The 24,748-nt window shown below is 27.5% G+C and overlaps 2 protein-coding genes across 3 annotated transcripts in view; one reads left to right on the top strand and one right to left on the bottom strand.

The window, feature by feature from the left end:
- Rab27 (RAS oncogene family member Rab27) overlaps nt 1–24,383 on the bottom strand; it is a 32,749-nt gene extending 8,366 nt beyond the window's left edge. Inside the window, exons 1-4 of one of the 2 annotated variants that reach the window (XM_071178343.2) lie at nt 24,271–24,383; nt 5,189–5,267; nt 4,055–4,158; nt 2,106–2,282 (exon numbers count right to left, since the gene is read on the bottom strand). In XM_071178343.2, the coding sequence (XP_071034444.1) occupies nt 2,106–2,276 (171 nt within the window). In that variant the 5' untranslated portion in view covers nt 2,277–2,282; nt 4,055–4,158; nt 5,189–5,267; nt 24,271–24,383. Of the gene's footprint in view, nt 1–2,105; nt 2,283–4,054; nt 4,159–5,188; nt 5,300–24,270 lie in introns of those variants that run through there. The other variant, XM_087166270.1, reaches the window with a different exon arrangement.
- Faa (fumarylacetoacetate hydrolase) lies at nt 5,581–21,819 on the top strand. Its single transcript, XM_043054382.3, has 12 exons — nt 5,581–5,873; nt 6,015–6,125; nt 6,229–6,350; nt 7,458–7,507; nt 8,697–8,787; nt 10,531–10,628; nt 12,786–12,938; nt 14,143–14,349; nt 15,759–15,805; nt 17,453–17,554; nt 19,313–19,430; nt 21,651–21,819. The coding sequence occupies exons 1-12, from the start codon at nt 5,793–5,795 to the stop codon at nt 21,725–21,727; spliced, it is 1,257 nt and encodes a 418-aa protein (XP_042910316.2). The 5' UTR covers nt 5,581–5,792; the 3' UTR covers nt 21,728–21,819.
- Nucleotides 24,384–24,748: the final 365 nt, after the last annotated feature.

Below are 24,748 nucleotides of genomic sequence, written 5' to 3'. Positions count from 1 at the left end.
CTACAACACACTATCAGAAACAGTTTTTACACATGCTTGTTAAGTTCTAAAACTTGTTAATTTATGTTCTGAAAGACAATTGGAAAAGTTAAATTTGGAGAATTGAAACTAGATTACTGCATACTGAGCCATAAGTTTTTTAATGCTAAATTTTTTTCTTTTTTTTAAAATTATATCCAGGCATTATTTCATAATTTTTCCAACATTTTACGTTTTAAAAAATTGAGAAATTTTTTGTTGTTGTTTAATTTTAGATTGCTTTCCTGTTTTAAGTAAACTCGAAAGTGAATCATGTTAACGGAATGTTTCGAATGTTCCTTTATTGTTGCTTTTTTCCTATACAGTCAAACAGATAGCTAGTAACATAGAATACTATGATTCTCAACTTTAAAAGTTATACATTTCAAAACTAAGAACATTTTTTTTTTTTTATTAACTTCTTTTGCTAGTGCTTTTATCATGACAGAATTTTTTAAAGAGCATTTCTAATGAACATTAATCTTTTATGGTCACCTTTTTTCTAAAAATATGGCAATATGAAAAAGTTAAATTAAGATTTTAAACATTAAATCTCTCCTTTAAAAATTAAGAACGATTTTTGTTTCGGTTTCCACCAAGCTTTTTCTTTTTAAAAAACTTTTTTATAGATGATTTTTTTTTAATGATGTGAAATTTAGAAGGTTTTCTATTAGACTTCAATCTTCCCTTTTTTTTTCTTTTTTTTGAAAATACAGTAATTATAAAACTGAAATGTTTAGATTTGAAATTTTCTTTTAAAAATGAAGATAGATTTTTATTTTTCCTATTTTGCTTTTGTATATAATCTTTGTTTTTATAAGCGTTTTATGATAGTGCTGCATACTTAAAAGCTTTTCTGATACATGTTATCTTTTTAAATGTTTTATGGATAATTTTTTTTTCCTAAAAATATTATTTTAGCAATAAAGTTTCTGTTTCAGAATTAAGAAGATTTTTTTTTTCTATTTCTTCTTTTTTCTTTCAAAATTTTTTTAATTGCTGTTAGCCAGTTTTCTTTATCTTAACTATTTTTAAGTATTGTAATATCTAATTATCTTTATTACCCTAAATATTTCCGTAAATTTTTTTTTTCACTTTACCCTATACCAATAATCTAGCTAAGTTTTGATTATTTTTCAATAATAACTAAACTTACTTCTACATAAAAATAATATTTACTGATGATTTTTTCTTTCAATGATTTTTTACTGATGATGATTCTATTCCGAATACCAACATTTTTCTTAAAAGAAAAATGTTGGTATTCGGCCGATTTTTTAGCCGAATATTCGGCATTCGGCTGATTTTTTTGGGCGAATATTCAGTATTCGGCTAAATCACTATTACATCCCTACTTTATTGTTTAAAACATTAGATATTATAAAATTTAACATTAAGATTTTTCGTGTTCAGGAATGGCAATGTTTAGTAGTAATGTATTCCAGTAGCATGTTTGTATTCAAGTAAGCATGTAATGTATTCAAGTAGTAATGTATTCCAGTAGCATGTTTGTATTCAAGTAAGCATGTAATGTATTCAAGTAGTAATGTATTCCAGTAGCATGTTTGTATTCAAGTAAGCATGTAATGTATTCAAGTAGTAATGTATTCCAGTAGCATGTTTGTATTCAAGTAAGCATGTAATGTATTCAAGTAGTAATGTATTCCAGTAGCATGTTTGTATTCAAGTAAGCATGTAATGTATTCAAGTAGTAATGTATTCCAGTAGCATGTTTGTATTCAAGTAAGCATGTAATGTATTCAAGTAGTAATGTTTTCCAGTAGCAAATACAATTCTTTTTAAAAGTAATGCAAAATATAAAATTAAATTAATATTTTACAAGTTATATATTTTCAAAAATTAGGTACTAAGAGTTTTCTATAATTTAGTAGAAAGAACTAAAATCCTCATGTCATTGACTTAATAGTTTCTGAATAATATTGACTTAAAATGACATATTTATGACAAAATTCCTCTGTTTATAGATTATATCAATAAGTAACTTATAAATGCAATTTGAATATTAGTCGTGTTAACTATAGTTTTGAGAAATTTAAGGATTAGGAAAAAGTGTAATGTAAACTTACAACTCTCTTCTCACTAAAATCAATGCCTACGGTGGATATAAATTTCTTGTTAAAGACTCCATTTGTATACTGACAAAGTAGACTAGTTTTACCTACTCCAGAATCGCCAAGAGCAAGGAATTTGATTAAATAATCATAATCTGCAGTGGAACTGCCAGTCACATTGCTCATCACTAACTGTGAGGAAGAGAGAGAGAAAAAAATTCAGTTACGTCATAAATTAAATACTTATAACACTAAACATAAATTTATAAATTTCGGTTTATTGAGTATCGATTTAAATAAGATATAAGAACTAATAAATTATGTACAGTATACTCTCAATATCTCTAAAATCTAAGTTATGATAAAAAAATATTTTTCTCCTTGAAATTATATATCAACCTAATGTTAATTTGAATTCCTATGTCGAAGGGTTTCTCCTCAAAACTTTGTTACGTTTAATTTTCTTTTTTTTAAACAGAAAATAAATTTTTGGGGAAAAATCACAATGTAAGTTACTTGTAAATCAGTTTTTTTTCTATTTAATGCATAATTTTTGTCTTACCTTTAAAAATAAAATTATAATTGTTGTATTTAGACTTGTAGTCAATTATCATTACATACATATTTAATAGTAGTTATTCTTATATTTTATGGCTCTACTTTTTAGAGTAGTATTTTAGAATATATTTTTCTACTTTTTAGAATATATTTAGTTTTGAACTTGCTATAGCGAAAGCTCATTATTTCGAAATTTTTTTAGTGTTCCTATGACTTTGGGATATGGAGAGTATACTGTATAAATAAAAAATAACAAACTATCTATTGCTATTAAAATTAATTTATTAAAATATTTTCCTTAAAATAATTGTGTCGATAAACAATATATTATGTAATTTGATTAAATAATGATTACTTTTTTTTTAATAACATTTTGAATCACATCAGATTCTAAATTTCTAACATTCGAAGTGTTAACTTTTGTGGTACTCCAAATAATATATCTGATATATCATATATTTGCCCTCATGCAAGACGCTACTGACTATTTTAAATTTGTATGGGCTAAAATCTCATAAATATATTAAGAATTATTATATATCAAAAACTATTTTATTGCATATTGTAACAAAATGTCTATTCATTATTCAGTTTGATGTAGATGGTTCATTTCATTTACTATCATCATCATAGTTGGCCAGACAGCCCAGTGTGGGCCATTGTCTTACTCTGAAGGTTTCTCCATAATGACTTTCGATTTATGCCTGATCTACAATTCTTATCATTAATTGCAAGAAAATCAGACTCCACTGAGTCAACCCATCTCAACCGCGGTCTGATTTCTCATTAGTTTTAAAATCCGATATTTTTTACAATTATTTATAATGCATTTGAGTAACTCCTTTTTGAGGAGTCTGATTCATGAGATTTTGTCCTCTATCTTTTTGATTTCATGATTTGTAATTATTTTTTTATTGTGATGATTATTTACAAAATGCAAAGGAAATAATTTGTGCGTTACCCCTCCCCTCAACAAAATGCGAGAATGTCCCCCATAATGTTAGAATAAAAAATTATTACATGCTTCAATTAAAAAAATTATCTACTTTTTTTGTAAACTCAGTGTTTTTGCTAACTATTTATTAAATCAAATTAGCAATTATTAATAGTTAAATAGTAGTTATTAATTAAATTAGTAACATATATGTTTGTTATTATAAAAAGTATCTCGCAGAGAGATATTAGTGCTAGCCAGTTTTGTCAATCACAGATAGCTCGAAAAATTTCTGCCACAGGGATTGCGTCGCAACATCAAAAGAAAAATTTTCTTCAATATTTTGTTGGAAATATTTATTAAATCAAGTGACTAAATTTCTGCTACTATGTTAGAATAAACAATTCAGTGTGTCTTTATTTATGTAACTTATTTATAAATTATGTTACTCAAAAAAGAGAAATTATATTACCAGATGATGTTATAAGAAAATGTAATACTATTGAACTTTCAAGAATCAAAGATCTGGATTGTTGTTGAACTTTCTTAGACTATGAAACCACTAGAACAAAAGACCTGAAATTTTAAAAATTAATTTTAGAGGAAATACATTTAATAAAATTTTATTGTATAATATTTCAAGAGGTTAATTTTTTTGCAGGCCTTTGCCTAGAAGTCACCATAACTTGGCGATTATTTTGGCAAAGGTGGGGCCTTAAAGTCATTCTGTGAATTTTTTTATTTTTTTTTATTAAATAAGTTTTTAAAGTAATCAGACAAGTTTCTTCACTTTTACAGCAGAGACTGCTATAAAGTCTTTAATTATATGACTTTTATAAAAATATATTTATAAAGAGATTAATAAAATCCTTGATACTCATCCATTTTCCAAGCATAGGTGATAAAGTTGCCAAGAAAAAAACATTAAACTCAATTTTTTAAATTTTTTTTTATAAAAATTTAAAAAAAAGAAAAATAAATAAAGCAGCTAAATTTACTTGTGTCAGCAAAATGGCTAAATATCATGCGAATGCAATAATAAAAAATAATCTTGTTAATATTACTATAATTATATGTATTATTTCAATAAAAACTCTATTCACATGAAATTTTATCAGAATAATAATGCTCATATTTTAGATACACTCCTTAATCACGCCCAAAGGATACTTCTATGCACGATTTTAAACAAATAATGCACCACGAATTACAAATAATACGAGTATTTCTCGATATTTAGAAAAACAATGCAGTTAAAGGTCGAATTTTTAAATTTATCACGACATCTGCATTGATAAGTTTTTATCCCATATACCTCGTTTCAAGAATATTTGACATCAGAAACTTAATTAATTTAATTCGTTTACAAATGTTTTCACTTTCTAAATTAAAATAAGAAAAAAACAATTTAGCCTTCACAATTAGCAAGATAAGTATTTGGGTTTCCTTTAGCCATATCCGGTATTTCCAGACAATCTTGCAAGTCGTTAACTTAAAATATAGAAATAAAATGGGTACAGAGTAAAGGAAAAAATAGGTATCTGTTTGTACAAATTAATATAGAACAAATATAAAGAATAATATAAGATTTATAATGATAATTCACTTCAATATGCAACAGTTGTTCACGCATTTCCCAAAATACAACAGGTGGATGATGACTGTTCGAAAAACAAAACAGAAATCTGAAATAAAAAGAAGTAAACAACGTGATATTTTTCTTCTATATGTGCTGCCATCTACTATAGAGAAGTAAAAATATAGTTGCAAACCATTAACAAAATTGAAATTATTGCTATTTTTAAACATCTCTCTTTGTTAAAAGTACTTAAATGACTATGTATTACCAGAAAATAGTAAAATTGAATTCTTTTAACTATATATGAAAGTTAGATATAAAATAAAATTAAAGGCAATGTTCCAGAAAAGAAAAAAAGAATAAAATAACTTATTTTAAGCAATTAACGCGAAAAAAAGTAAATATTATCGCAAATAATAGATGGCGACACTATCTAAAAGTTCTTAATTTGGAGGAAGAAATTTGACCATCTTATCTTTAAAATCTTTATTTACATTTCCTAATCTTAAAATGTTTTTTAAGATTTAAATCTTGATTTAATTTGAGATATTATTACAGAGTTCAAGGTTGAAATTCTAGTCTACTCTTAGCATTTCTAGAATCTCCGGATAGACACACTCTTTCTTGTAAAATGTCTTTCATTAATATTCCTGAAAATAGTCATTTTTCCTATCAAAATCTTCCTTATGGTATATTTAGTGATCCTAATAATGTGAGTATTTAAAATAGACCATAGTTTATTGCTTTTTTAATATCTAAATTCAATAAAAATGTGAGTTGGTTAAAAGATTGTTATCTGTAGTTCGAATGTATGTCTATAATTTATTAAAATGTTGCTGTTATTATTTCGTAGGAAAATCCTAGACCTGGTGTAGCAATTGGAGAATTTATATTAGATCTTTCAGTAGTTAAACACCTTTTTTCTGGTCCTCTATTGAAAAATAATCAATCTGTATTTCAAAAGGTATATGTTTTAAAATTCAAAACTAGATTTTTTTTTATTATTCTCTTAATTAAAGGAAAGAAATAAAAATAGAGAGAAATTTTACAAAATTTATTTTTTACAGGAAAGTTTGAATAGTTTTATGTCACTTGGAAGACTATGTTGGAAGGAAGCACGCCAAACGTTACAATCTATTTTATCTGCTACTAATCCCATCTTAAGAGATGATTTGCCTCTTCGAACAAGGTAAATTTAAAATAAATTCAAATTTTAAATTTAAAAAGTGTGTACAACTTAGCAAAGTGTTTATTTAACTTCATAAATTAACTGAAATTTTATAGTTTGTGCAAGTTATTTTGTTTATGCTAAGCATTAACTTTTTTATTTTATTTATAAACATACAATTTTTATCCCTATTTTATATATTTAGTTTTATAAACCAAGTATAGTTATGAAAATTGTTATATGGCTTCTAATGGAGAAGAAGATCAATTTCAATTTTTTTCTAACCTTTTTGTTAAGTTCAATTTTATAAGTTTTCTATGGAATATTTGTAATTAAATTTTTTTATTATTTTTTTATAATTACAGTATTTGTAATTAAATTTAGAATATTGTTGCAAAATTCTTCTGTCAATGTGCCTGCAGTTGAATTAAATTTTGTAATGAGTTTTGAGCATAAAAAAGTGTGTTTTAGTTTAAGTGCAGAAAATCTATAGACAAAGATGTAGCTATGATTCTTTTCATGCAGTAAAGATACTCTTCGACATTTTATGGTAAAGTGAAATTTGAGAATAGTGCAAAATAAATTACAAAAATTTTCATTAAAAAAATATGAGCGAAGGAAATTTAAGATTTCAAAATAGAGTTCTGTACAATTTTGATTTTTTACGTTTAACATATTTGACATATTTTGTGTAAAGAAAAATAAAATATAACAATTGAATAAAATATTTTCTTTAAAATTTCTATTACATCTTTTTTTTGTTAACTATCTACGTTTTTACAGCATGATTAGTTTTGAAATCTAAACAAAATTTACATTTTGTATGAAAAAAAGAAAGAACGTTTAATTTTAATAGTGAAAATGTACCTGACTACTTTTCTTAGGAATATTTTTGATTTTCAATGTGTGAAATATGCTTCTAGAGTTAAGAATTTCTCTGTCTATGGACTAAGCTAGATTGTTCACTGTTGTGTATGCTATAGCATAATTAAATTATTATAGCCATAAATAGTTAAACAGAATCCATCATTTAAAATATTTTGTGTTTCAATTCTTTTAAAACAAAAAAATTATAAATTTGTTTTGAGTGAATTGTTATGTTTCTTAAATATTGCATATTTTTTACAGAGCATTTGTGCCTCAAGAAACTGCAAAGATGCACTTGCCTGCAAAAATAGGTAAAATTCACTAATACTATGATTACTAGATTAAAAATAGGTTTATTTAATAAGGTAAAAATAAGTCTATAGTATGTGGTTAAAAATGGATTTATGTGTTATATGATTGCAAACTGGACTAAAATAGATTTAATTTTCATATTTTATTGTTTTAAAAGTAAAAAGGAAAAGTTAAAAGTAACATGATTATAGTAAAAATAGACAAAGCGAGAAATAAATTTCTCTTTCATCATTATTCGTACGCGAAATTATTTATTTTATGTAAGTCAATTTTAGAATATGATTGTTTTAAAATTATACAGTTATAGTTACATTTTACACTTTTAAATTATACAAATTAGGCATCCCTAAAAAAATAATTTTGGATCATATATGGACAGCAATAGTTCAAAATCTTCAGTGGTTTTAACTTAGACTTTCCTCAAAGAGGGTTATAAATTTTTCTCCTACCAATTGAGGAGAAAAAACAAAGAGTCTTTTTTGAGCCTTTATCAAGATTGAAATTAAACATAAATTTAATATGTTGCACATATTTTACAAAGTTTTTCCTTTGAAAGCTATGCTAGGAAAACACTAGTGTTACTTGTAGTGGCAAATTTTTCAGCAGGGCAACTCTAAAAAATTTAGGATGCTTTTTTTACTGACATATATAAGTAATAAAAATTGTTTCTTTCTAACTGCATCTAAATTAAAACCATTTTTAAAATATAGTCACTCCTATTAAATTCAATTAGTTCAATTTAATTCAACAGTTACGATAAAAAATAGCAAAGTTTATAACAAAAAGAGATTTTATTTTTTTAAAAAACAGTGGTAGTATGCCATACCCCTGATTACTATGCTTGTTACCATTTAGATTTTTGTTTACCTGATATAAGTTTCTGAATGCTTGTTTTATCATCCTAGTTTGTCTTTAAAAAAATTTCTTACAAAATTTATTCCATTTAAAGTATGTTTATTCATTTATAAGTATTTGAAAAATTTTTATTTCTCATAGAATAACTGAGATAATGCCTAAATTACATGACATGTTGGATATTATTTGGCACATAAAATATTTTAAAGTCTGTTGAGCAATTTAAATCCATTGTTAATCAAACCTTATTTATTTATTCATGTATTTTTATTTATTTTTGTATTACATATGAGTAAATAAACTCTCTAGTGATATTAATCTTTCTTCATTTAGGCGATTATACTGATTTTTACTCCTCTATTGAACATGCAACAAATGTGGGAATCATGTTTCGAAGTAAAGATAATGCCCTGCTGCCAAATTGGTATGCACAATTGCTATTCATTTATTTTTATTATTCTTTTTTTATTTGGCTGGAAAATAAGATTAACTTAACTTTACTAAATTCATGAATGAAGACAAAGTTGATTGATGAAATATGTAACTTGAATTAGCGTTAACTATGTTAACACTTTTATTATTTGAAGGAATGGAATGAAGAATCCATTAATGACATATTCACTTTATGCGCCTGTGTATTGTTATATCAGGGCAGCAATTTTTATTTATAATTTTTATTTAATGTATGGCATTATAATATTATGATTAGATATTTTGTTGAAAAGAATATTATATAGTATGCTAAGAAAGTTAATTCCAAGTTAATTTGAATTTATTTATTATAAAATATACGATACATATTGTATAAAATATGTATATATATATATATTATTTACTTAGTGCAGCATTTTTATTTATATTTTGTTTCAATGTATGGCATTATAATATTATCATGGAATATTTTGTTAAAAGGAATATTATATAGTATGTTAAGAAAGTTAATTTGAATTAATTTATTATAAAATATAAGATATATAACATATTATAATATTTAATGCAAAATTTTTTATTTATAATTTGTTTTAATGTATAATATTATGATTGAATATTTTGTTGGAAAGAATATTATATAATAAGTTAAGAAAGTTAAATTCAAGTTAATTTGAATTTATTTATTATAAAATATATAAAAGATGTAATAATATATATTATATAATATATAAGGTATATATATTAGATACTAATATATTATCAAGAAATATATCTATTTAGTGCAAAATTTTTTATTTATAATTTGTTTTAATGCATGGCATTAAAATATTATCATGTAATATTATAATGCCATACATTAAATTTTTTGTTAGAAAGAATATTATATAATATGTTAAGAAAGTTAAATTGAAATAATTTATTATAAAATATATAACATATTATAATATTAAGTGCAAATTTTTTTATTTATAATTTGTTTTAATGTATAATATTATGGTTGAATATTTTATTGGAAAGAATATTATATAATAAGTTACGAAAGTTAAATTCAAGTTAATTTGAATTTATTTATTATAAAATATGTAAGATATAATAATATATAATATATAAGGCATATATATTAGATACTAATATATTATTAAGAAATATATCTATTTAGTGAAAAAATTTTTATTTTCAATTTGTTTCAATGCATTATAATATTATGATTGAATATTTTGTTGAAAAGAATATTATATAGTGTGTTAAGAAGATTAATTTCAAGTTGATTCAGATTTATTTGTTATATAATGCATTTATTTTGTATTGTTAATATATACAAATTTATTTTACAAACTTTAAAATATTTCTAATCTAAATTATATTTTGCAACAAATGTAATTTGTCAACAAACAGAATAGATGAGAAAGATACTAACAGATGATAAGAGTTATTTGTCATGAAGTTTAACAAATTAGTTCATAAATCATAATTACTGTTTATTTGCATGAAATAAATAAATTAAAATATCTATAGAAAAAATAATACGAAAGTTAACTAAAAAATTTCTAAAACCATTTAAATGATTTGCCATTAATTTTAATTTGCATGGATTTGTTTATGTACAACTGCCACAAGATGAAATTTTTCTTTAATTTTAATTTCTCTTGAATAATAAATATATTTTTTTCAGTTTTCAACTCTTTTAAACAAATTCATTCTTTAAAGTTTCATCTCTCTCTTTTTTTTTTCAAAGGAAATATTTACCTGTTGGATACCATGGACGAGCATCCTCCATTGTTGTATCCGGTACTCCCATTAGAAGGCCAAATGGGCAAATGAGACCAGATGATTGTAAGTAACATATCAATATCCCATTATCGATTTTTTTAATTTAATTTTTAATTACTTTATATCTATAATGATTTTTATCTTAATTAATAGTATATATTTAAATTCAGTTTCAAACTTTATTAAATTAAATTTTCCATTAATAAAGTTCCTCTAAATGCGCACTCTTTGCCCTTTTTGTTAAAATAAGCCACCATCCCTTTAAAACACTGCCTTTTTTATTTATATTCCATTTTTTTTAAAAAAAAATTAGCTATCTGTTAAAATAATAATTACACACAAAAATTATCTGTGTTTAAAGGTTTAATTTTGATTACTATTAAGAATATTTACTTAGTAAGGATTATTCTCTTAGATTAAATTTCTCTTTTTTCAAGGGGGATAACATAATAACAAGGGGGATAAATTAATAAATTTTTTAAATGATTTTAAATTTTAAAATTATTTTTTAAATAATTACCTTTCTTTTTTTAAAAAAAATGCACCTTTAATATTTTAGTATGAATTATAGAAAAGATCTTTTAAGCTGTTTATCAAAAGATAATTTTATTGGTTGGTTATTTTATTTGAAAATGCATAAAATCTAATGTAATTCATAGAAAAACAAAAGTTTTATTATATAAATCTCTTACAAGATCAATTTTAACATATGCTTATGAAACCTGGACCATATCTTGTATAGATGAGGCTATGTTGGGTACCTTTAAGAGAAAGATCTTGGATAGATCTTGAGTTGGGTACCTTTAAGAGAGTATTTCTTGAGGAATTAAAAAAAATGGTTTGTGGCTTAGAAGATCAAATCTAGAGCTTTATCACTCATATAATGAATGTGACATTATTAACTTTATTAAACGACGAAGAATAAAATGGGCAGGCCACGTTATCAGAATGGACGAAGACCGTACCACAAAAAGAGAAAGCTTGCTTCAAACTTATTGTCTCTTTTTAAATTTAATCTTTGGTTTACAACTGATACTATTAGGTATGCCAAAATAACAATTATTCGCAGATTGTTTTTAAGTAATTATTTTGCGATGGACGCAAACAATTTAAGTACTTTTCTTTTTCGTTTAATAATCCTATGATTTACATTTATGTGAAGAGAAAGCAATGGTTGCTCCATAATCACTATCCTTAATGATTAAAAATTTTAGAATCGTTATCAAACGTGATGCCATTAAACTCTACGCATTATCAGTCGGAAACTAATTTTAAACTAAAAGGAGAACGGTGTTGAAATATGACGAATCACTACCGAGGAAGGGAGAACTGAAAACATCAAAACTTGTTTGTTTCTTAGAGAAACAGAGAGAGAGTGTAAGGCGATCACATGAAACACCTTCTTGCTTCTTCAGGCAATTAACCAAATTTATGTGTATTCAGAAACGTTTTCCTTAATAGTTATTCGTTTGAGCTGCGATGGTTTAGTGTATAGAGAGTTCGCCTTCCAATGAGGTGAAACCCAGCCCAGCAATCGCTATTCGATACTAATTCCGCATCCGGCTTGCACCGACCACAGTGTGGATGTGAAATATCCTCAGTCGTAGATGGATCATGATTTAAAGTCCCCTCGCCGTCAGGCCAACCGTAGGAGGTTTTCGTGGTTTTCCTCTCCATGTAACGCAAATGCGTGTTAGTTTCATCAAAAAGTCTTCCACAAAGGCAATTTTCTCCCAATACTTAATACAGGAGTTCCCTTGTCTTCTCGATTGGGTTCAAAATTACAAGGCTACGGAGTTGAACATTAACAGTCGTAAAGCCAAAAAAATTGGGTCGGCTGTTCATAATAGTTATTCGTTACATAAAACAGTTATTCGTTATATGATAATATACTAGTTATTCGCTAACATTTTTGTTTTTCAGTAACACATCAATTTGCGACCTCTAATATTTAAGCTTTTCTCCCCTTCATTTTTGACAAGGATTCCAAAAAATATATATTAAGGTTAGTCATTGCAGAATATCCTATATACATTTTTGTTTCATGTCCTGAATTTGGAGAAGTAAACGTAAATAGCTAATGAAACAATATTCTTGATTTATGTATAACATTACCATCACATTGAACTTAATAATATTGATGTATTAACCGTGTTAAAAACAACAACGCAGCTGAAATGCGTTGCAACGATTCCACTATAATTCTTGCATTAATTACAGCTCAACCACCCCAGTTTGGTCCATGCAAGACTATGGATTTTGAATTAGAAATGGCTTTTTTTGTTGGCCCACCTTCACCATTGGGACATCCAATCAATATTAAGAATGCACAGGATCACATATTTGGAATGGTACTTATGAATGATTGGAGTGGTGAGTATTACTTTTTGAAATAAAAATTTGATCTGAGTGATATATCGTGAAATATCGATAATTTTCAAACGTTGCGATAACAAAAATATTCTCCCCCGATATACGTATTACTGCGGTGTATTAAAATAAGGAGCAATTACACGATGATTATCGACAATCATTACATTGTGATCCTTTGTCGACAATGGTAATTATCGAATACAATAATATCGCGGTTATTATCGATAAAAATATCGATCACGATATTGTCGTGACATTTATCGTTGATAATTATTTAATACGATAATACCGTGCTCAATATTAATAAGGATAAATATAAATTGCAAAAATATCGTATTTGTTGTCGTTAACGATAGTTATTGTATGCGATCATTATTAAACATTACCAGGAAAATTTATAATTTTTTTTTATAACAATGACTGCAAACTTAATTGTGACTATTGTGCAGTAGTTAAAGCTCTCAGGTGTAGAGTTGGTCGAAACGAATCATCAAAGTGATTCGAATCAGTTCTCTCTGATGATTCAAATCAGTGATTCGAATTCTTACTGATTCAAATCAGTGAGTGGTTCGATAATGACATTGATAAAAATGAGATAAATTCTTCGTACTTGCCTTTCTGTTGAAGGCATGATTCAAAATCATCTCAATTGATTCGAATCAGTTGCAAGTTGGTGATTCGAATCAATTCTTGATCCATGCAAATTAGTAAAAAATCATTTATCGATATTTCTTGTGCTGTGACAGCTCAGAGGATAGAGAGTTCGCTTTCTAATGAGGTGAACCGGGTTCGAATCCCAGCAATGGCTGGTCTATACCAATTCCTCACCCTGCTCGCACCGTCCATGGTGCGGACGTAAAATATCCTAAGTGGTAGACGGATCATATGGGTTATCGGAGTCCCCTTGCCATCGGGTTAACCGTAGGAGGTTTTCTTCTCCGTGTAAGGCAAATGCGGGTTGGTTCCATCAAATAGTCCTTCACGAAGGCAAATTCTCTCAATACTTGATCCAGGAGTTTCCTTGTATTCGAAATTACAAGACTATGAAGTTGAATAATATTAGTCGTAAACTCAAAATTGGGTTGGCTGTTCAACGACGGTTATATTATCGATATTTCTTGATGCATCACGGTTTTTAAATTCTAATATCATCCAGTACACTATAATTTTTGTTCACTAACACCATTTTTCTTTTTGCGTATAGCCAGAGACATCCAAAAGTGGGAATATGTACCACTAGGACCTTTCTTAGGAAAAAATCTAGGAACAACTATCAGTCCTTGGGTAGTCCCTATGGATGCATTGGAGCCCTTTCTGTGTGATAATGTACCTCAGGATCCAGCTCCCTTTCCTTATTTGCACCACTCCCAACCATACAACTTTGATATACATTTGGAAGTGTCATTGCGTCGTAAGTAGTGTGTTTTTTATTCCATAAGTTCGTTATTTGTAATTTAAAGCTTAAAAAATATCAATGCAATATGTAAATCTGAATGACTCTGACAACCTTTTTCATTCTAAAAAAATCTTTTTCAAATTTTCAAAAATAAAAATTGTAATTTCATTAATTCTTTTGAAATTTAAACAAAATAAAACAAAACTTTAGAATTCAATTGAAACATTACTGTATGTTGTTAACTTTATAATATTAAGATAATACTTTCAGCAAAACGTATGTCTTATAATTAAAATTATTTTTTTCCTTTAAATATTGGTTTCGATTCGATTTTTAAAAATAAATAAATCTACCACATGGTTTTAATTTACTTGTAGAAAGTGGGTACAATGGTCAATTTTTAAACTTATTAATATTTTTCTTATAAAGGAGTATATATTAAAACATACTTATATTTCTCTTTCACAGTATCAAAGAAAGTCCACATTTTTATTCGCGTTGGCAAGGAAACAAAGAATTTAAGTATCAAGTGTATGAGCTGTCTTGCATCAAGTGTATGAACTGTCATGAATTACATCATTTGATGTATATATTTAAAATATCTGTCAAGGATGAAATTAAAGAAATAGATGCTTAAGGTGTCGCAAATTAATATTCAAGTAAAGGAGAAACAAAAACATTATAAAAATTGCACTAATTGAGAATGAAAGTGAAGAAATTTAAATAATCGAAAGCAGCTTGATTGCTGAGTGATACTTGAAAGTGATCTTTTTTTCACATTTCTAGTTATCACCTTTCACCATCTACCACTTTTTCCTCTGCAATCAAACATATTCCGATTTTTTAAACTGTCTTTCCTCGTTAGGTTTCCTCGCCCATGTTTTGATAACGTTTTTATTTTTTCAACAAGAAGTTTTTAGGACAAAGGTAGGAATATGAAAGTAATGGTAACCAAAACAGTCACAGTTAATCAATTGCAGCTAATATACTTCTTCATCACTGGCTGCTGTTAGTGTGCGGGTGGGTGACCACTTGGATCAGTCTACGAAGGGACCGAGGGTGTGTGGTATTGGTCCTCGTTACCCCGTACTCGTTCTACCGTTAAGTGCTCGACTTCGCGCGCAGGTCATCGGGTTACCGAAGCGGGGGTGCCATCCCCTCCGCAAAGGATTAAAATTGTGATCAGGGATGTTTCCCAGACCGTCGCCAATAGCCCATTGTGCAGCTCTGGTGCGACGTAAACAAAACTACAACTACATTACTTCTTCATAATTGGAGTAGTTTTGTAGTTCATTCTGGTCATTATTTATACTTTAATACTGCATTTATAATTTATACAGTATTATTTATATTATTATTTTTATCCGTCCCTCATTTTAACATAAATGTAAAATCTCTTTCACTTCAATTTTATTTTTTTCCAGCTGAAAATTCTGATAAAGCTACAGTCATTTCTAGGTCAAATTACAAGGCAAGTTTACCAAAAATATAATTTTTCTTACCTTAAAAATTTTCTGCGCATTTAGATTTTTTTCCTTCTTTTTATCCTTACATATTTTTATTATACTTTCAATTATATTTACACTTTTTTTACTTATTTTAGTTTTTTTCTCTTCTTTTGCGTTGACAGAGTGGCAGTTAAAAACGTTTTGTGTATAGCAGAGGAGGAGCCACCTTTAACTTGTAATTGCTACCCAACTTTAAGAATTACTTCCAAGATTCCTTTCAGATCGTTTTACTCATTCGCTCATGTTTCTAAAGTTGAACAAATTTTATATTTTTAAATAAATTGACGATTATAGTAATTTACAAAATTGAAATCAAAGGCAGCATTAAAAAAAGAAAAAGCAAAAATGCGAATTTTTATTTTATGTAGTTTATGTCGTTTTTATTTTATGTAGATGTTTGAAAATATTTCTTAAACGAAGTTAACCAAGCAAAAAATTTGAAAACGTGACTATGTTACTGTGACTGACCGAAACTGGTGGTCATTGACTTTCACCGGTGAATGTTAACAATCACAAAGGCGCTTTGGTAAATGTCCGAAACATGTACTGGGTCTAGTTAAGTGCCATTTTCCGGTACACATTTTCCCGGTATGCCCTACATCAATGTTTTTTTAAGGTTCAGTGCCACTGCCCGGTATGCCCTACATCAATGTTTTTTTACGGTTCAGTGCCACTGCCCGGTTTACATTTGCCCGGTATGCGCTACATCAATGTTTTTTTAAGTCGAGTGCCACTGCATGCATTTAACCGGTACTTCGAACACTGATATTTCTTCTAATCTATTCTCAGCAGATATTAAAATATCGAATAAATATAATACTATCAATGAATAAATTAATATCAAATCGGATGTAGCAAATATTTCGGACATTCATTTAGGGCTCTGTGATTGTTGACATTCACCGGTGAAAGTCGACATTCTCTTGAATTCGGTCATTCACGGTGTCAACTATATGCGAAATTTTATCTGTAGAAAATCAGCAAAATTAACTTCATTCTTTCTTAAAGACTGCCTTTAAAATGAATGAGATATCTTTCGGAGAAAATTTAGAATATTTCTTTGTAATAAATTTAAAAAAAATATTTTTAATATCTATCCCTTTACATTTCTGATAAAGTGATATATTTCTTTTTTTAATTTTTCAAAAATAATAATAATAATAATAATATTCGAGGAATGAAACATAAAAGTCTTACAAACGTATAACTTTCCGAAATTTAAAAAGGGTACAAAATCTCATTTGTCTTCAGTACAATAGTTCATGACTGCAAATATTATATCTCTACTGCGGCCCATTTTTCCTTTCAGCACACGGTATAAAAACTGATTCATATCGTAAACTCGAAACGTAAATCGGATGAATAGTATCTGAGATATGAGGGGATTGGAGTGAAAAATTCATGGTAAATGCGATTGAAATTCGTAAATCTGTTGTGATGCATATTACACAATTCTAAATTAGTCGCTGTAACTCTCGCGAACTATCAAAAAATTATTTTAAAACTTCGTTTTAATAATATGACCTCGCCGAAAAAATTGCATAATTCAATGAGTTAAGGCTTTATATTAGGGATACGTATGAATTGTTTTTTTTTCCTTCTTTTTACAGTACATGTATTGGACCATGAAACAACAATTAACTCATCACACCATTACTGGTTGCAACTTGAACACTGGTGATCTTTTAGCAACAGGAACAATCAGTGGCAAAGTATGTTAAAAATTAATTTTAACATGTTAATTCTCTTTCTCATCTTCCTTTTATTTGATAGTAGAGAATCTGTCACCATAAATAATTATTATGTTTATTATTACAAATAGACCTGTAATTTCCGTTATTGATTAATTTTGTTTATTGGAAAAATAGTTTTATTATTTGCACTAAATGTAATTTTTAAGTTAGAGTTGTTATTGTAATTAGGTGAGAATTATAGAGAAAGAAATTAAGAAAAGCGGTTTGATTGCCGGAATACAAAAACAGGTTTGATTGCCGGATAAAACTCCGAAATGTCGTCAAAGACCACTCTTAACAGATTGTGGTGTTTTTAATTTCACATTCCAAGGTCAGCAGAATATGACAGTCATATTTTTTTCCACCTTTAGGTGTTAATATGTGACCCCTTGTACAATTGATTAATTCCATTTTTGATAAGAATTCTAAAATCGTTCGAGAGGGATGGTCATTCCAGAACACTCCTTATTCTCATCTTCGTTCTGAGACGTAAAAGTATGAGGGTCGGTATTTTTAAGTATTGTTTTCTCCGAATTTATTTATATTAGTCTTCTTGCTGCCAGGCTAACCGTGGGAAGTTTTCATGCTTTTCCTCTCCATGTAGCGCAAGTGCGGGTTAGCTACATTAAAAATTCCTCCACGAAGGCAAATTTCTCGCAATACTTTACCCCCGATGCCTGATTCCCTTGTTTTCTGGATTGGGGTCAAAATTGCAAGGCTACGGAATTGAACATTGGTAGTAGTAAACCCAAAATTGGGTCTGCTGTTCAACGACTGTTATAGTATATGAAATTTATTTATATTGATCCGTGGTGGTGACCCGAGTTTGAATTCCAGCGATGGCTGGTTGATACAGATTCCGCACCCGACTCGCACCAACCACGGTACTAACGTTAAATACCATCTATGGCAGTGTTCCTTAACCTTTTTTATATAATGGACCCCTTTTAAAAGTTTTCAAGAAGTCACGGACCACCCCCCTCGGAAAAAAATAATTGCAAAAAACGTCAATTATTAGAAAACATTTAATTTTATTATTTTAATAGTATACAAAATTTTTAAAATTAAAATTTTTAATGTGAAGGCTGCTGCTGCTTTTCCTTACTTAACAAATTGAATTGGGGGATGGTTTTCAACAAAGCAAACGGGCATGAAAATATTACATTTCGATGTTATGTTTTTATTGTCACAATTGTGGAAAGTCCCGCTTCGCAAAGATACACTGTAGCAAACGGAATTATAGCTGTCATAACTCGCTTTACAAGTAATGGGTAGGCTTCCAAACGTTTTAAAAATTAGGAGTAGTCAGCGGACCCCCAAAATATTTCTCATGGACCCCTTAGGGGTTCATGAACCACAGGTTAAGAAACCCTGTTCTATGGTAAATGGATAATGGTTAGAATCCTTGGCGTCTGGCTAACCATGGGAGGTTTTCGTGATTTTTCCCTAACGCTAATGCGGATTAGTTCCATCAAAAAAGTCCTCCACGAAAGCAAATTTCTCTTAATACTTGATTCAGGAGTCCCCTTGTCTTCTGGATTGAGATTCAAAATTACGAGGCTACAGAGTGGTAGTCGTAAACTCAAAATTGGGTAGTATAAAATAAAATAAAATATATTATTTTCTCTTTTTCTCTCTCTCTCTCTCTCTTTATATATATATATATATATATATATATATATATATATATATATATATATAAAATATTTGTGAAATAATATAATTTATTTATTCTAGTCTCCTGACTCTTATGGATCAATGTTAGAGCTGTCTTGGAAGGGAACAAAAGATATTCCCTTGTCGAATGGCGAGACAAGAAAGTTCCTCAAAGATGGAGATGAAGTGACTCTCACTGGTGATAATTTTGTATTTTAAGTTAGTCCTAATATAAGCAGACTGATTATTACTATTATTTTAATATTTCAGCGAGGCATTGTAGGGTTGATTTTCCAATGTCCTGGGCAATTAGGAAAACGTTAGAAACAATTTGCGTTATCCTGGTCCTTTTTAATTCGAGAGAAGAATAGATGAATGAGAAAGCAAACCAAATCTCCATGAACTTGTATATTATGTTTTGGAGAGGCTTAATTGTTGAATCTTAAAACGGTAATTTTAAGATAAAATGCGGTGAAAAGATTCTAATTTGAACTACAATTGTCGTGCATTGTGTTCGAACTGCTTTAACGCATAATTTTCATTCGATATATTTTTCATACTTTTTCCATCATTTTGTTTTAATTTAGGCCAAAATAAGTGAAACATGTAATATTTAGCATTTTAATAATTTATGGTTGTAAAATGAACTATGTAAAACCGTTTTTTTTTTTTTTTCCTGCGTTAAAGGTAAAATATGTCAAACAATAATTTGTCGATTTTGCATTTAATTGCAGTTATTTATCATTTAAATTTTTTTTTTTTCATTCAGAAATGAATGAAAAAAAATCGAATACGAATGAAAGAAGAAAAATTTCAAGCTGATTCTTTTTTCTTTTTTTTTTTCAATTTTATATTTTAAAAAAGTATAATTCCGGTAATCTAACAGATTTTTTAGTAACTAATAGGCTGTTTTTTATAATTAAAAAAATACCAATGTATTTCATCGTAAAAAATGCTAGCATTTTCATCGGCAGCTATTTTAGTGAGTTATCCGATTCTTGATATTTTTACGATCTTCAGAAAATATTTTGTTGAGAAAAACATTCCAATTTTCTTGAGAAAACAAACTAATTACGAAACACGAGATAAATGAGAAAGGAGTCTAAATCTTTGGACCACGCGAAATAACTTTTGATCTAATGATCGGATCTTCACGTTCTAGGACTCTATCTTAATGGCTCTCTCTAGGGGATCTCAAATATGCTAATTAATAAGTGCAGACGATGTTTTAAGTTATGAAATCAGACACAAAAATGTACTTTCTCTAAATAAACATATCTTTATTTCGACGGATTCAGATTTCTGACCCCCAAAATATAGGGGGTAGCCGCAATCTGAGAAAAATGGTCCCAATAGTTTGGTTAGGAGAGCAGTCCTAAGTTGATTTTACTTTTTGCATATTTCGCTGTATCTCGAAAGCATTTTAAACGACTAGAAAAAATTTTGCACACAATTATAAAATTCGTTTGACCAAGTGTATTTTTATGCAGAAAATAAATATTTATTTTATTAAATATTTATTATTTTTTATTATTTTATTTAATAATGGAGGAAAAATTTTTTGAATTGTAAGGTATACAATTTTTGCATAATTTTAAAGAATATAATTTTACTTGGTAAAATACAAAATCGGTGTGAAATAGTTCCTGAGAAATTGAATTTCGAAAAAAGTCTGATATTTAATTTTCGATTTTTCAGGAACTATTCGACCGATTTGGCTCAAAATTTTTATTTTACCATGCGAAATTATGTTGAAAAACATGAAAATCCTATTATTAGACCAAAAGTTATTCAGGGTGGTCCGATTTTTTTCTGCACTGTTTTTTATTTTTTTCAACACTATTTAGTTCCAGTTCTTTCGTGAAGAAACTTTTTAAGAAAATTACTAAAAATTCTGAAAATTTTAGTTTTTAAGTGTCTACTATTCGATAAATCATTTTACAAAAAGCGTAGTAGTTATTGTTCATCAGATCCTTGATTTTTATTACGATTTTCAGGACATGTCTTGTGACAGACATATGCTTTTGAGTATTTTAGTTGTCGTTTGAGTACTTTACTATAATCTTATAACTTCTGAAGGATTTACTTTTTCGTACCTTATTATTTGCTCAACGAAAATTTAATTATTATCCATTTTTCTCGATAGAATTAATTATTATCATTTTGCTTTATTAAACCTCGTTTTTTTCCCTTCTTTTTTTCTCTTCCTTACCCATTCTGCAACTTGTACTAAAAAGACGAGAATAAATGAGGGCGTACATTTTTTTAAAAAAATCTATCATGGTATTTTAACTATTGATTGTTACAAATTTTTCATTTATCAGTTTGTATTCAGGATTTTTGTTTTCTTATTTTATGTGTCTCATGCATAAATGATATCTAAGCTTATAAATAATATGTGTGATATTTATATTCATAGGCTATTGTCAAGGTAATGGATATCGTGTTGGGTTTGGCACTTGCTCTGGAAAACTTTTACCTGCCCTGCATCTGTGAACTGTAACTCTATCAGGCATTCAAGAAAGATCAAAGGATTTTTTTGTATTTTTGCATTATTTTTATGAATAAATTTTCTACTGTTTGCAAGCTAGTTTTTGTGTGATTTTAGCCCTAATGATGGTGTTTCTTTTTACACTTACATGTCTTGTTCAATAATAAAGTGACATTTAGCAATAAGTTTGTGATGCAATACTTCGTTATTTTTTTTCTCAGAAATAATAATATTAAAAAAATAATAATTTCTCTAGAAATGCAATCGAAAATTTTATACCACTATCATTTCACAATAGTAGTAACAAAACGAATAATTTCCAAGCGTTTTTTATCATTTCATTAAGTTATTAATTTTTAATTATGTAACTAAAACGTGATAGAATGAACTAGAAATTAAAGAATGTCTAAAAAGTAAGATTTTTTAATTATTGCTTCTAGTTTAGCAAATAGTTTATAAAAAATGGTTATTTATGTTACATTTTTAATATTATATAATATACATTAATTTTTCAACTAATTATGTATTTTTGATGGGTTTTTTTCTAAAATATCAATGAAGGTAAAAAGAATTCTAAAGTTGCATTGTTATCCCTTACTGCTGCATATCACATTATGCTGCACACAGCTGCATATTACATAACATTGACATAATGTTAAACTGCATTTCCGTTACAGGACACATTAACATTGAATATGTGTTTGCATTTTACTAGGGCAGTTAGTATTCTCTATAAAATATGGAACACTATAATCCTGTAATTAATAATAATGGTTAGCTTACGGGCAGAGCCCCTATTATTAGTCCTTATTGTCTTTTCTACACTAAAGTATTTTTCTAAGAAAACCTTCAATTAATAAATACACAATCGCATTGTTATTACCAAATTAAAAAATAATTAAGCAGGTCAAAATTTTTTCAGATTTACAATAAAAAAATAACATCTAAAATTTTAAAAGTTCAAAAATTATTTTTTTATGTTGCGAAGAGGAAAATATGGACCGTCAGGGTATGGCAATAGAGTAGTACGTACTAGTGTAGTTGGAGCGCTAAACTTCCTAACATTTTATGCGATTTTTTTTTTCAAAGCAAAAATGTAGTAAAGTTTCTTTTTTAATTTTAAACTGCATTTTCGTACAAATTTCTCATAATTATGTGTAACCACTTTAAAGTAATATTTTTCAAATTTGTTACGAATTTGCCACTTTTGTTATTGCTTTTTTTTAGAAAAAGAATTAGTGTTTATTATACACGGAATATTACTGTTTTTAGAAAAATTTTTACTATCGCTAATTGAGCAAAACATTTTGCAGAAATAAATAACTAAAAAAATGGAAGCTTTAAAATAAACTAATTTTGCGACAAACAAAAGAAAAATTGCAATTAAAAATGGGATTTTTTCGAAAAAACCGATGGGGTACGGCGTTGTCTTGCGTACCTTCTCCACTACACCTCTGCTTAGTAAATGATAATCCAATTGTTAAATCAAAAGTTATGTTCATTTATTACTACGTTTTTACTGACTAGCTTTCATTTCTGTGAGGTCAGTGATTTTATTGCTAAATAGAATTTATAATCAATAGAAGTTTCGACTTGTATAGAGTGCTCAAAATTTAACTGGTCTGGTACTCTGTGTACCTGCCTGTTGTCGACATAAATTACAAATATCTCCTTCATTGTACAAGCAAATTTTATAACTCACCCAAACTTCGACTACTTTGCTGACGTTAATCCCTTTTAGGCCAAGCATATAAATTCAATAAAATGTGTTGTTATTTTAATTGAAATATGCATACATTACATTCATTAAGACTCAAAAAAATTTCATGAATGAAAAATTATATTTTATTTAAAAAATAAAGTGGTACGTATAGGCACCATTCAGTAAATCGATGAACAAACCATTTAGTTGAACGCTTGTTTTTTTTTTAAATATTTTTTTATGATATTTGTGTTTTTATTCTTTTTATTTACTGACTAGCAACTTCAATCCATCATAAAAACATATGATAAATCTCAAAAGGAATAATTATACCTTTTCAAAAAATTTCAATAACCGTTTTAAATTTATAAGTAGTTTAAAAATTTCTCAATAGAAAGTATTTACTCTAATTTAATTACTAATATTTTATGGATGTCATCAGAGCCCTTGACAATAGCAGAAAAATAAAATCAGTGAAAAATATTCGTCGCAGTGTTAATAAAAAAATATTTATTGAAATGATGAATATGCGCACCTTTGACCGAAAATGGGCTAATAAACACCAAATTAAAAAAATAAATAAATAAACATTTTAAAAACTATGTTCTTCAAGTGGCAAAAAGAGGATAGAAAATTATTTTCATTGGACCTAAAAGAAAAAATTTATTAACTTTCTTGTTAATTGCTTTGTTGATAAAATTTTATAACCGTTTAAAATATCCCTCACGTCTATCAAAAGTGATGAAATAACTACTTAAAAAAAACAACATAGTTTTAATATTTTATTATGCTGTGAATAAAAAAGAGATTCATTGTATTTAGAAACGTTATAAATGACAATCTTACCTTATTCCATTCTTTAGAAGTAGTGGAAAACAGATAAAATTGTCATATTATTTTTCCTTTAAAATCACAAGATGAAAGAATGAGCAATACGCAAGATATGACTTGTCTTTTCTGTTATCCTATCCTTTCTTGAAATATATATATTTTCAGATAAAAAAAAGAGTAATAATGTTCAAATCACCATTTTAACAGCTGCCTTTCTTACTGTGAACAGCTGCATGTATAAATCCAGCAAGTATAAAATTGGGGCTTGTCAACGAGTTTTCATTTATGACATAATTTCTTTTCTTGGCAATAAGCGGAAGCAATGAAATTTTAAAAAACTGAAGAATATATCTCATATACTAATGAATATATTACTACTTGTATCGACAAGGCGCAAAACGTCACTGATTATTATTTTTAAAGTAATTTTTCATCAGCTATAAATGTAAAATTTTCTTCCCGAAAGTTAAATTTTAGAATATTGGGATATTTT

The sequence above is a fragment of the Parasteatoda tepidariorum genome, chromosome 6, assembly GCF_982258835.1.
Source record: "Parasteatoda tepidariorum strain Cologne lab strain chromosome 6, Ptep-v5.0, whole genome shotgun sequence".
Lineage (NCBI taxonomy): Eukaryota > Metazoa > Arthropoda > Arachnida > Araneae > Theridiidae > Parasteatoda > Parasteatoda tepidariorum.
The sequence above is the reverse complement of the archived record's forward strand: the minus strand, read 5'-3'. Positions and strand labels throughout refer to the sequence as shown.

Excerpts from the sequence above, each read along its gene's own strand:
- Faa (XM_043054382.3), top strand. The coding sequence starts at position 5,793 with ATGTCTTTCATTAATATTCCTGAAAATAGTCATTTTTCCTATCAAAAT. Across the intron at positions 6,351-7,457 it reads GATTTGCCTCTTCGAACAAG|AGCATTTGTGCCTCAAGAAA; the intron begins GTAAATTTAAAA and ends TATTTTTTACAG. Across the intron at positions 8,788-10,530 it reads AATGCCCTGCTGCCAAATTG|GAAATATTTACCTGTTGGAT; the intron begins GTATGCACAATT and ends TTTTTTTCAAAG.